The 13,004-nt window shown below is 40.6% G+C and overlaps 1 protein-coding gene across 2 annotated transcripts in view; it reads left to right on the top strand.

Annotated features, from left to right (window-relative positions):
- The window catches only part of neurl1ab (neuralized E3 ubiquitin protein ligase 1Ab), a 29,320-nt gene extending 21,061 nt beyond the window's left edge, over positions 1 to 8,259 (top strand). Inside the window, exons 5-6 of one of the 2 annotated variants that reach the window (XM_038737570.1) lie at positions 3,978 to 4,151; positions 4,938 to 8,259. In XM_038737570.1, coding sequence (XP_038593498.1) covers positions 3,978 to 4,151; positions 4,938 to 5,182 — 419 coding nt within the window. In that variant the 3' untranslated portion in view covers positions 5,183 to 8,259. Of the gene's footprint in view, positions 1 to 21; positions 1,929 to 3,977; positions 4,152 to 4,937 lie in introns of those variants that run through there. The other variant, XM_038737571.1, reaches the window with a different exon arrangement.
- Positions 8,260 to 13,004: the final 4,745 nt, after the last annotated feature.

The raw sequence follows: 13,004 nt of genomic DNA, 5'->3' as shown, positions 1-13,004 counted from the left end.
TGCCTTCTTATTCCTATTCAGATTCAGCCCTTCTGATGTTCTACGTATTGTTGGACTGCAGAAGAAAACCCACACCTCCAAACCAAAGAGCCAGACTAAGATTTAGCTGGGACCGGGATCGGGACATCTGACCGCTGAGTCACTGTCCTTTTTGAACAGAACGGTTAAACGGTTCCTTATTAGCATTGATTTTAGCATTAGTTTGATTATTTAATTAAATCTCGGTTCATGGAATTCAGACAAATATTTACAGGGTGACATTTGTAACTTTCCATTCAGAAGTTAATGCAGTCTGTGATCCTTGAATGAACTCTGGAGGTTGAATTCCCACTCAGCCGAGTCATGAAATAGTTTCCCCCTCCTTTGCTGTCTGGGCTGCTCTGACTTTTTATCAACTCGTATATCTCTTGGGAATTTACATTCTACCCCCACAGTTTGCGTTAAGTTTGTATCGTCAGTTTAACAGAATTTCTGTCAGCTCCGTTTGATTCCAGCAGATTTCACACAACGATACTGCAGTGTTACCTGAAGGTACCCTGAAGTTTAATCACGCCTGGTGTTGAGATTCTGGCTCCCTAGATGTGGGACTGCATGCACAGTTTAGGACTGCCTGAGAAAATTAGCAGAATAAGAACGTATAATGGCTAACAGGTTCAGGAGCTATTGAAAATTGTGGATTCATGATAAGCAGTGGTTGTAAGTTCTGGCATGATTTAAAATGACCACGTGTGTTATGTGCCGTGCAGATGCTGCAGTGATGGTCACAGGCTGAAGATATACTTTTGATGACCACTGGAGAAACATAGTTTTCTGGTTTGTTTACTTCTAAGCTCTGTCTTGCAGTGAAGATCTTTAGATTATTGTTTAATTGTTATGGAAGTTCTTTGTGCATGAAGTAAGTACGTTGTAGCAAGTTTCACCTAATTTGGAAAATTAAAAAAAAAACTTGACATACAGGACACATCTTTAGTGAAGATGTAAATAAGCTTCAGTTTATATCCTAAAATATAAATATTTAGTGTGACTCGCTCAGAGTGCTTTTTATAGTCGCCGCAGATAAAGACTTCTTCCACCACAGTGTTGTCTTCTGGCTAAGTTGATAACGATTCCTTCCCAGCAAGTTAGCCTTATTTTCACAGGAAATGTATAAAGAGGTTTCCTGAAAAATTTGGTCAAAATGCATGGGTTCATTAAATTTATTGATTCTTCTAATTCATTTCTGGATTACAGTTTCCCCTCTCCTCTCTTTCATGTAGTCAGACCAGGGCTGAGGAGGTTATTTCTGTCTTGCGTGGGCTCCCAGCAGCCAGCATTATGTATCAGGAGGGAGGCCGTGACAGCTCCTTATGATGCTCTCCATATGCATTATTAAAATGTAATTGCATGGAGGTTTGAGATGCTGGGTTTTCCACCCACAGCTCTTTCCCTCAACACTGGTCCTGCAATCGTCGCTGTACTTCCTCCTTTCCTCGTGAGCACTCTCACCACCACCCCACCACCCCCTCTGCTGATTCTTTGGGGTATGAACGTTCGAGTCATTACCCACTCCAGCTGTGGGGAGTACATTTGTGACGTCTCTGCTCACCCACTCGCAGTAGCCGCATGCCACGAGTTGCCATGGAAACATCTAGCCGCTGAGGCAAGTGACAGTTTATCATGGCTGGGTGTTGTCAAGCCTGTGAAGTGGAACAGATGGGAGTCTGTTGCTGTCACATGGTCATTTTGTCCGTGTTATTTCAGAAACCAAGATTTTATAATTTCATGGGAGAATCATTTGCGTACAGTAGTGTAGTGTTGTAGTAAAGACCGCCCAAACCGAAGCCAAGTCAAGACCAAGACCAGAGTTTATTGAGACCGAGACAAGACCAAGACTTTTAGGGGCTGAGAGCAGTCAAGACCAAGACCGAGGGAGGGCAAGACCGATTCAAGACCAAGACCAGTTCCCAGCATTGCATGGCACGCAATAAAAGGTGGAACGAGATCATAGGTACTTCTCAAAGTGATCTGAAAGATCCATTTTCCCATTAAATCACCCACATACAAACACTAAGAGCTGATGATACACAGAGCAACTTTTAGAGCAATCGTGCAGGGCAACGTTGTCATCAATGGTAATGAGTAATGATTACTACCGTAGTAGTACAGTAGTGGTCATTTATTTCTTCATTACAGGTTTCCTGCTGTGATGTTTGTTTCTGCATGTACTCAGCTGTAATCTTAAATTTGCTAAGCATTTGAGCTAGCTGCTAAAGAGACAGATATTTCCCACAGGAGTTGGTGGAGAGCAAAACAGAGCCAAAAGAGAATGAATAATGGACTTGCATTCACCAAGTGGACACAAACACGACTCCAAATGGATGCTAATGTAGATACATGACTGGTGGATGTGTAAATAAGCCACTGTTTGCTAACAAGTTTGCCATATCAGCTTATAAATGTGATGTTGTTTTCGTTTCTGCTGCCCCCAAGTGGCCAAATAACCTGACTTCTTTCAGACACGAAAAAAGATATAGCCAGATGGGGTGTGGCAGAGGTCTCTATATTTAATAAGCAAGTATTGGAAGCTACTATACATGTGCTCAATACAAATAAATCTCCTGTACAGCTTGCATAGCTAAAACAGTCACATACTCATTCCTGCACAGCCAGCAGTAAATTCATAGAGAGAAAAGATGAAAGGTCCCCCTGATGAAAGGGTACATGAATAGACATGGAGGTTATCCATTCTGCCTTATTAGAGTTGACCTAGACATTTGCTAACAGCTGGGCTGCCACATAGGTCATGGTAAGTAGGTAATGGAAGGGTGTATAAATGCTACTGTATGCAAACATGACTCTCTATCTGCTCTAAAAAATATATATAATTTAAAGGATAAATATTAGATGACCCATTGAAATGACACATTGATCCCAGTGCTAACCTTAAATGCCAACAAATTATGGAAAGCTTTTTGTGTCGACTACCAGAAGTCTTGTGTTCATGCAGACTTTGACTCGTTGCATGACTAAAAAGCTACTATGGTTTGTTTACGTAGGCTGAAACTGAGACTGCAGTGGTTGGAGTGGCCCAAATAAAAGGCAAGAGTTCAGAGCAATGGATCAGAGCACGTAGCTAGAGTTATGCAACAAACTGTATACATTTTTGTTCTAACAACAGACCACATAAATGTCTCTTTTTGAAAGCAAACAGTATTTCATTTTTCACTGCAATTTCTTGTCATCTGTGTTTTGTTTTTGTTTTTTTGCTGTTTCTCCACTCCACGCTGTCAATGTAGGAAAATTTGGATAAGCAAGTTGTGGGATAGAATGTAAACTACTAATATTAGATTATTCGACACATGGAAGGACGGTGGTGCCAAGTAATGGATGGGCCGACAGTGTAGCAATATTTCTCCCATGGTCAGTTCAAGGACAATGTGTAAACAACAATGCCGAGTGCCTGCCAGGCAGACTAGATCAGAATTTGTCTGTTGAATCGGGGTGGGTATTCTGAGCTGCCAATATGAGAACTGATGCCAGAGCCGGTGGTTATGGGGTGCGGATGGGGACTGATTGTATGGGACACACAACAGAAGCTTTTTGTACCCTACCCATAGGGCTTATGTGCTCATGAAGGGTGGGGGAGTGGGCAGTTGGTGTAGGGCTACACCAACTCATAGGCTCTTGACTCACACAGACACTGTGGGCTCACAAGTCATCTGCTTGGAGATAGAACAGATTGTGTGTGTGTGTGTGTGTGTGTAACAGAGAGGGAGTGACAGACTGAGACAGTGAGTGAGATGCAACAAGACATCCACTCTCCTCCATTTGCTAATTATCAGCTCAGACTAACTTCTCAGAGTGGAAGTAGTTGATTCCCAGTTTTGAAAGCATTTGCATTTAGCTCTTTTGAACACCGAAGTCTCTTACTTTCATAGATTATCTGCATGTTGCTAAATCTTTGATGTGACCCAGATGTCTCCTCTCTGTACCTTCAGGCTCATCTCCGCACACAGACCTTCGGGGCCCGTCGGTCCCCAGCTCCCCGTCCTGTAACACCCCCACAATGCTTTGCAGCGGCAACTCCGAGCCCAACCTCAACACACCCTTGAACATCAACCTCAATTCAAGCCTCAATTCCGACTACCACTCAGTCTTTTCTTCCTCCACAGGTTTGTCCAAGTGTTCCACTTTACTCCACTTTACTCCTTTATCTTCTCTCTCTCTCTTTATTTATAGACCATTCTCATAATTCCCTTGCAGAATTGAGGAGAAATAAATATATCTCACAGACCGATAGAAAGACACTTAGAGTTTTGCAGCGGAGATTCACCTCCCTCTTACATGAACATCTAGAAAAACCAGGTTGTGGTCTCTAATTCAAGCATTTATGTATGCCGTGCGTTTCCTGTCTAGATCTTGATGTCCTTTTTCCTATATGTTTACAAGTTTTATTTGTTGTTTGAATTTGATTAAAATACAGACATGCAAGAGAGCAATAAAAACAGCCAGCAGCACACAAACACTGAGAGAACAGCAACAAGACATCAGCTCACAATACGCATGTTGGCACCTGAAGCAAATATTTACCTTGGTGATGTGAAGCGGTGATCCCTGACATGTGATCATTGCAGTCCCGAGCAGCAGACGGTGTGACAGGAAAAACACCTGGCACATAATGGCGGCAGAAAGAGCGATGACTGGAACTCAATTATTCCCACATACAGTTGTCCCGAAGCTTAATTTTCAGAGAAACAGAAACAGTGGTCAGGGTATTGACAGCTTGATTAAATAGATGTATTTTGCAGTGAGCAGAGTGTGTCACGTGAGCGTAGCACAGCACAGTACAATACACTACTTGGAAGGCTTCCTCCATTTGTTTGGCTTTTTGTTTTTTTTGTTTTGTTTTCTCTTCCTACACTCACGCACACATCTCTAATGTCTTTTTCTCACCTCAGGTACAACCCCGAGCTCCCCGTTCTCCAGCCACCCGGAGTCCCCTACTTTCCCGTCCTGCTCGGGCTCATGGAGTGACGAATGCACCATTTGCTACGAGAATGTGGTGGACACCGTCCTCTACGCCTGTGGACACATGTGTCTCTGCTACGCCTGTGGCCTCAAACTCAAGAAGATGGCTAACGCGTGCTGCCCCATCTGCAGGAGGACAATCAAAGATATCATCAAGACCTACCGGAGCACGTAGGCTCGTGTTTAGACTATGTGTCTCATCGTCAGGTTCAGCTCAAGATGTTGTCAAAGCCATGTAAGACGTTATAAAGACAGACACAGCACAAGTGAAAGCCCCACTTGTTCGTGTGTGCAGTCTGGCTCAGGTACTCTACAGCAGGACTCCCTCCATCCCTTTAAACATTTTATTTCAAATGCACATCCTTGGAAAACTCACAGTAGTTCCTGCCTGGGATATCTCATCAGAGACCATCCAAAAATACAGTGTGGTAAATGGAAACAAAATGTGTGCTATTGCAGTTGGGACTTGCACCAAACATCACATTTTGACCCACTATTGTCCAGTGACTCTGTGATTTATGCGTCTGTTGAAGTGAAAATAGTAATCTGAAGAGGCTCCTGTCCTACTTCCTGCAAAGTAACCCTTCATTCTGCTGGTGATAGCATTGCTGCTAGCTAGTTTTAGAAGAGGTAAAACTGTCCAGAGCTGCAGAAGACATCAAGGAGTGTCAGAGAGCACTGGGTGGGGAAAAAAGGTGTTGTTTTAGAGCAAGAACTTAATCTGAGAGAGAAGAAAAAAATCAAGGCAAGATAGTTTTATTTAAGATTTCATGAATGCTTCCAGAAGCTAGTGAGGAATGAGTAAAAAGACAAACAAAGTTTTTGTGGTGAGAACTTTGCAGCACTTCTAAAACAAGCCATTTGCAAATGCATGGAACATGTTCCTCTTGCAATAAAACACAATAAAATGTCTAAAGCTAAAGAATAAAGAAATCCTTAAAGGAACTCTGCGAACTCTTGCGTTATAAATTAAGTGTTTCGTCTGATATCTCACTCCCTGTTGTGCTCGTGAACTTCAGGCAGGGTGAAATTGTGTGAAGGGTAGAAAAACTGAACGTTGTCACCACAGAAGGTCACGCTTCCGGTGAATGAGGATGTAAATCAGTGAAGAGGGAGAGAGAATGTACTATGTTTGGGATGAAGACAGGGGAAGAAGGGGCACCTTTGCGGTGTACTCAGGCACACCGGATACATGAGGAGTTTGTATGAAAGCATGTAAAATGCGGGACTTGCATGGTTTTGCATGTCCTGCTTCTTGGCAGCGGTCCCCCCCATCTCTGGCTGCTCAGTAAGCCGGCAGGATACTGTAATTGGACAAAAGTCGTTCAAATAAACATTGGTGGGCAGGGAAGTATTTTTAAAGTGGTGAAAGTGCAAATAAGGATGACAAATCAACCACTTCATCATTGCCAGAAAGCCATGAAACAGTAAGTTACAGATGGCTTCTCTTACTTCAGGTTACACACTTCTCTTTCATATGTACATTAAATAAGAACATGAATATTTGCTTTCAGTGATGACGTATTTAAGTACACTGTGTCTTCAAGTGGAAAAAAAAAACACTTCACATGTGCAGTCAGTGACAAGGATGTAGCTTGTTATTGTGGGACAATTTGTGAGAATTTCATTTGCATATCAGTTTCTGAGTGCTGCTCTCCGTCGGTAAAAGCAAACTCCAAGGACATTTTCACTTGACTAATCTCATTCATTATGTACTGCTTTGAATTGTTAAGAAATACAAGCTATTTTCAGGTGTTACTTTGGCTTCGCTTAAACAGTACTCAGTAATTTGTGAAGCAGTAATTGCCGATTTGTTTTTTCTTTTATGGTGTTGAAGCTTGTCATCTTGCCGCTGTAGAGGGAAAATTAGCAGTTGGTCGTGTAACGTTTGAGTCACAGTTAAGTTTTCTTGTGTGCCTTTAAAAATAAAATAAAAAAGAGAGAAGACTGGACAAACTTTGGTCTGTTGGGCTCCTTGCTGTGAAAACCAGGAGCAACACTGGGGGTTCCCATTCATCGTACAATCAAGCCTGGTTGTGTCTCTGACGTGAGCAGGTATAACCACACAACCTACCAATACAAAGCAAATATTTCAGTGTGCTTAATCTCAGTGTGTGAATTTATTCACTGCTAAAATGTTTAAATATTGCCTTGTCCTCTCTGTCACTGCAGTTTATAATACTGGAATTTTGTTGCTCAGCCTTTACATTTCTACCTGGTTTTTGTTTTTCCTCCTGACCAAATATGACCTAGCAGAAATAAAACATTGTGAAATGTTTTTTGATAGAACAATGGTATTGATGAGTGTAATATTAACTGTACATTATGGAGGTTTATTTATTCTGTCAGTGCTACTATAAAAGAAATATCAGTTTGTTTATATGTATGGCTATAGTGTCCAAACAGTAAGAATATTGTTTATTTTATTGCTGCATAGTTAAAGATTATAGAAAACTTTATTTCCCTGAAAGTGTCTGTGCATCTGTCAGCTGATTTTCACTTATTTGGGAATTACGCTTATTCACTTTCTGGCGGGGAGTCAGATGAGAAAATTGTTAACACTCTCCACTGTTGGAAGTACTTTACTTAAGTCCAATTTTGAGGTACTTGCACTTTACTTGAGTATTTCCAAATTTTTATTGGCCAACTTCTACTCGAAAACTAATTTATCTGACAGCTGTAGTTAGTAGTTACTTTGCAGATTAAGATTTTACACACAACACATTATTAGCTTATACAAGATGATACTTCATGTACATTTTCGAATGCAGGACTTTCAGTGGAGTATTCTGACATTATGTTTTCAGCATATTACTTATTAGCTTACTGAATAAATTTGAGAGTGGTATCAATCTTTTCATCAACTCTCTGCCAGAAAGCAAATAAGCATGTTTCCCAAGATGTCAAACTTTGTTTATATGCCATATACTATCATAGTATTAAAAGGCAATAGAAAGTGTAACATTAGCATTGGTTACTTGTGCATATTTAAATATGTGTTATAGGCTAGTGAATCAGGCGTGAGTACATGGTCATAATTCTGGCTATTTTTCAACTTTGACCAAATATTTGCAATCCATACAAAACTAAACCAGCAAGTAAGTGAAGGTGGGGGTTGTGCATTTTGGACAAAAAAATTAGCTCGCAACTTTGGTTTCTTGGGCTTGGGATTTCTTTTAGTCATTGAAAAACATTCTTAAGGTGGTTTAATTATGTTCAGTTTGTTAAATAAAGTTCAAGTCTGAATCACTGGCTTTGTGTCTGTTATTATTTCCTATTACATGAAAGAAAGTACATTTTGAGCCCAGAAGATACAGAAGAAAGTGTATCCCCTACTTTCATTTGTGCATTTGACACAGATTGCAATAAAAAGTTGATCATTTTCATTTCACAGCTACAGTCCTTGTTATGTTTTATGCACAGCAGGAAGGAAGTAGGAAGTCAATCTAGCACAAAAGATGGGGAATGAAAGGGCTTTAGTGCAATTACCTTTTCCCAAAACATACATTATACAAATGGTTGATATAATATCTTAGAAAAGTGGGTAAAATTCTAATTATGCAATAGTTCAAGAACAAAAATGCAGCCATCACAATCACTCACCACAGTAGTATACTTGACTAACACCCCGCCATATACTATATGAATAACAAAGGCAAGGGCTTTTAGTAAACAGCTATAACTCACAGAGAAACTGTTTAGAGTCGTGGTATGTAGACCTGGCCAGAGTGAACATCATCTGTTATTTACTACCCTGCGAGCCTGGCTCTAATGCAGCACTGTTTTATGCTGCACTCAAACAGGCACAAATACAGCCCATGACGTTTGGACATGAAACAGGCAGCAGTGGCTGCCGTTCATGGCCAAGTGTTTTCAGAGGTGAGAGGGAAATACACAGTCTTGGTCTGTGACAGTGACATGAATACAGTATATCTCACTGGTGTCTGTGTACACACAGACTTTCCACTCAGACCTCTCAGTGAACCTGGCTGCCGGCCTCCTGAAGGCTTAAGGGCTTGGCAGACTTGTCTGAGCTGTGTTGTGGTATCTCTTCTAGACAGCTGTTTGGTCAAATACACACTGTCTATTAAGGTATCAAATTTGTATTCCCAAAAAGCAGGACACTATTGATTTTGAATTTTAACTAGACATCAGACAGTCAGTTTGTTCCTCTGTTGCAGTTAAGGCTTTAAGCTTTTGATGTTCAGTGTGATGTAAAATCTTTTCCTCAGTCCGATTTGCAGTGTCGAGGGACAGACTGTGAGGAGAAGTGCAATTATATTGAAAAGTACAACTTTGTTTAAAGTCCAAAATATCAACTGAGGGAGCTCACCCCTGCACCATCTAATTACTGCGTTGATGAAGACAGAGGTGAAAGTTACTTTGATGCTCTGCTCAACCTGCAATGAGATGCTGAGCTCTGCTGCCCTCCAGAGGCAAGAAAAAAGCTCCAGCACCTTCTGCACAGCACAGAAAAAAAGTGCATGAAATAGGACATACCCTACAACTGCCCATTCAATATCCAAGCCATTTCTGCATTTTTTTTAAACTTATCAATGCAGTTGACTGACAAGAGGTTACTTCATAGCCATGTTTTCACAGCAAAGAATTGTACTATCTTATGGTCTTCAGTTTGCTCAGCTGTAAAACTACTATTTAAAGTCAAGAATTTACTTCATCACTCAATGTACATTGCATTCTGAGTTTTGACACGATGACTGACAAACCACCTTCACAAGTTATAAACCTCTTGGGTTGTCTTTATGTCACCTGCACATTTTGCATTTCCTTTTTCTTCCTCTTATTATTCCTGTTATAAAGATGATCAACGGAAACCCATAACAAGCCAGTGAGTCTAGTATGAGTGTACAGATCCCAATAGGGGAAACAACCAGTGGGTTGGACATATTTCACATTAAATTCCTGTGGGCTTGTTATATTTTAGGCACCAAATTCAATATCAGCACTATGCATTGTCTGACACTGGGAAACTGCATCTGTGTTTTGATTTGCTGAAGGCAACAATATTATAGATTACAGCTCCACAGAATGAAAGCCATTTTAACCAAAGTCAGTGTGCAGGTTCTCCTGAAACTCGCCTGAAAGCTGCAGGTGGCAGCCAATCAAAGTGATTTGCACCACTATCTGGCCCAGCACTGTGGGTAATAAGAAGAAAGGGAAAAGAATAGGATGCCATGCAACCAAGTGTGATCTAATTTATTTGCATCCAGCTGGTCAAACACTATTGAGATCTTTTAATTATTACTGAGGCAGTATTGAGATCTTTTAATTATTACAAGGCAGAACGCTTTTATTGCAAAACAAGTGAGAGGCTTAACATTAACAGTCATTATGGTCTGATGAGTTTTCATTATACGCCACATTATTTGCAATTAATTACAGATAATTACTTCCTTCTCACATGACTTTCATAAACAGTAATGAAGATTGTCACACAAAATGCCACATGTTGAGCATTAAAGTCTTTCTGAAATTCCTTATTTTTGTCTGCTACAGCACACATTTCTGTTTAATCACTTGTCCTGTGTTCTTCTTTGAGAAACCAAAAGGGATAAAGTTTTTATATTTGTCATGAGGGTGCCCCAATTTTGCATTAATTCAAAGGAATCCTGTTCTGGTATGCATATATGTAGATGGAGACCTAATTTTGATACAGTCAATCAAATCTTGCATAAAGCAGTGACATCAGCATTGTATCATAGGCAGAGCAGATGGTCACATTTAGCCAATTCGCAACCAGCTATACAACTTTCAACAACAATCCAGATTAGCTTCACTGCTAGTCTTAGCTCCTGCCCTTGAGCTTGTTGAACGTTTGTTTTTTGTTTTTTACAAAACATTCACCTGGGAAAAGTGCACTGCTAACCTCAGTTTGATAGATAAGAGTCGCGTCATCCTCGTTCACTCCAGTGGACCAGTTTTTCACAGCTATGGCGGATAATGGAGCGCCTGAATAGTTCCGGAAAGTTAGCATCAAATGCTAGCAGCGCAGCGGAGTTGCAAAATGCAGAAAATAGAAAATGCTATTTGCTATCATATACTGTATATATATATTGGATGCACGTTTTAAAGGTAAGACATGTAAAAAATGAGATTATATATCATTAGCACATCTGAATCAAGTTAACATGTGCATTAAAGCATGTTTGTGGATTTCACCCACTAAATTAAAAGCTTTACGGACATTAACGGTTAACAAATTAACAAATAAATTATGAAACTGGCAATGGATAAAGTTAGCAGCACACAATATAAACAGGGGCAGTCCATTAATTTATTTTAAAATAAGTATTGGGGGGGGGTATTTGATTTTACTTAAATATATTAGTGGTGCCTGTATGAATAAATATTTCAAAACGTTATTTATGTATTTTTTGGGGGGGCGGATTTATCCCTAACACTAGAAGTATACTAACATTGGTAACACACTACGCCGTCATGGATTAAAATCCTGCAGCGCACGCAAGGTCTCCCTGCTCAAGCCAGCGCATGTCCAGGCCCGTCTGAAGTTTGCCAATGACCATCTGGATGATCCAGAGGAGGATTGGGAGAAGGTCATGTGGTCTGATGAGACAAAAATAGAGCTTTATGGTCTAAACTCCACTCGCCGTGTTTGGAGGAAGAAGAAGGATGAGTACAACCCCAAGAACACCATCCCAAACGTGAAGCATGGAGGTGGAAACATCATTCTTTGGGGATGCTTTTCTGCAAAGGGGACAGGACGACTGCACCGGATTGACGTGAGGATGGATGGGGCCAAATATCGCGAGATCTTGGCCAACAACCTCCTTCCCTCAGTAAGAGCATTGAAGATGGGTCGTGGCTGGTCTTCCAGCATGACAACGGCCCGAAACACACAGCCAGGGCAACTAAGGAGCGGCTCCGTAAGAAGCATCTCAAGGTCCTTGAGTGGCCTAGCCAGTCTCCAGACCTGAACCCAATAGAAAATCTTTGGAGGGAGCTGAAAGTCCGTATTGCCCAGCGACAGCCCCGAAACCTGAAGGATCTGGAGAAGGTCTGTATGGAGGAGTGGGCCAAAATCCCTGCTGCAGTGTGTGCAAACCTGGTCAAGAACTACAGAACATATGATCTCTGTAATTGCAAACAAAGGTTTCTGTACCAAATATTAAGTTCTGCTTTTCTGATGTATCAAATACTTATGAAATACTTGTTCTCCCCACTGTAGCTAAATTCCCTAGCTAGTAGCAACCATGCAATGAACGTTAGCTAGCATTACTGTGTTAACATGTTGCCAACGTAACATACATTTTAAATTGACAAACGTGTGTAATTCAGGGCACAATTCAAATGCGATTAAAAAAAAAAAAGTTGTCTCTGGCTGTTGACTACCACACACATTTTTTCCAAAATAAGGTCCCATGGGGCAGAAGCGATGGACTTAGGCACTCTATGCGTATCCCGTCAGTAGACCAAATCACTTCTGGTTCCAAAAAACTAAAATGGTGGCGTCCAAAATACCGAACTACAGGAGATTCAAAACAGTAGTCCACAAACCAATAGGTGAAGCCACAGTAGCTACGTCCACTTTTATACGGTGAATGAAATATGGTCCATGCCACTAACACATGCTAAATGGATAAATAGTTGAAATAGTTAAAAGTAATGAATACATAGTTAATAGTTAAAAGCAATGGATAAGCAGTTGAAATAGTTAAAGCTTAAAGTAAGGGATAAACAGAACCATACAGCTTCTGCCACTATATTCAAACACCACACTGGTAACTAAAATTCAACTCCATGAAAAAATATTGTTACAATGTCTCCTTTTATATAACTGATATTGTTAAATAACATCTGGTGTTTAATCCATTCATAAGAACACATTTGGAACATGATAAGTGCTGATGAATGGACTGTGGGAGTACATGACAGAAAAGGTTTGGGAACCATTACAGGACCAAACCTGATGTGTGGGTAAACAGTAACTATGAGTAATGATTATAAAAAAGGACTAA

This window comes from Micropterus salmoides, unplaced genomic scaffold (genome assembly GCF_014851395.1).
Source record: "Micropterus salmoides isolate LMB-PRFRI ecotype aquatic unplaced genomic scaffold, ASM1485139v1 Ms_hic_scaffold_22, whole genome shotgun sequence".
NCBI lineage: Eukaryota > Metazoa > Chordata > Actinopteri > Centrarchiformes > Centrarchidae > Micropterus > Micropterus salmoides.
This window is presented reverse-complemented; position numbering and strand designations above follow the sequence as displayed.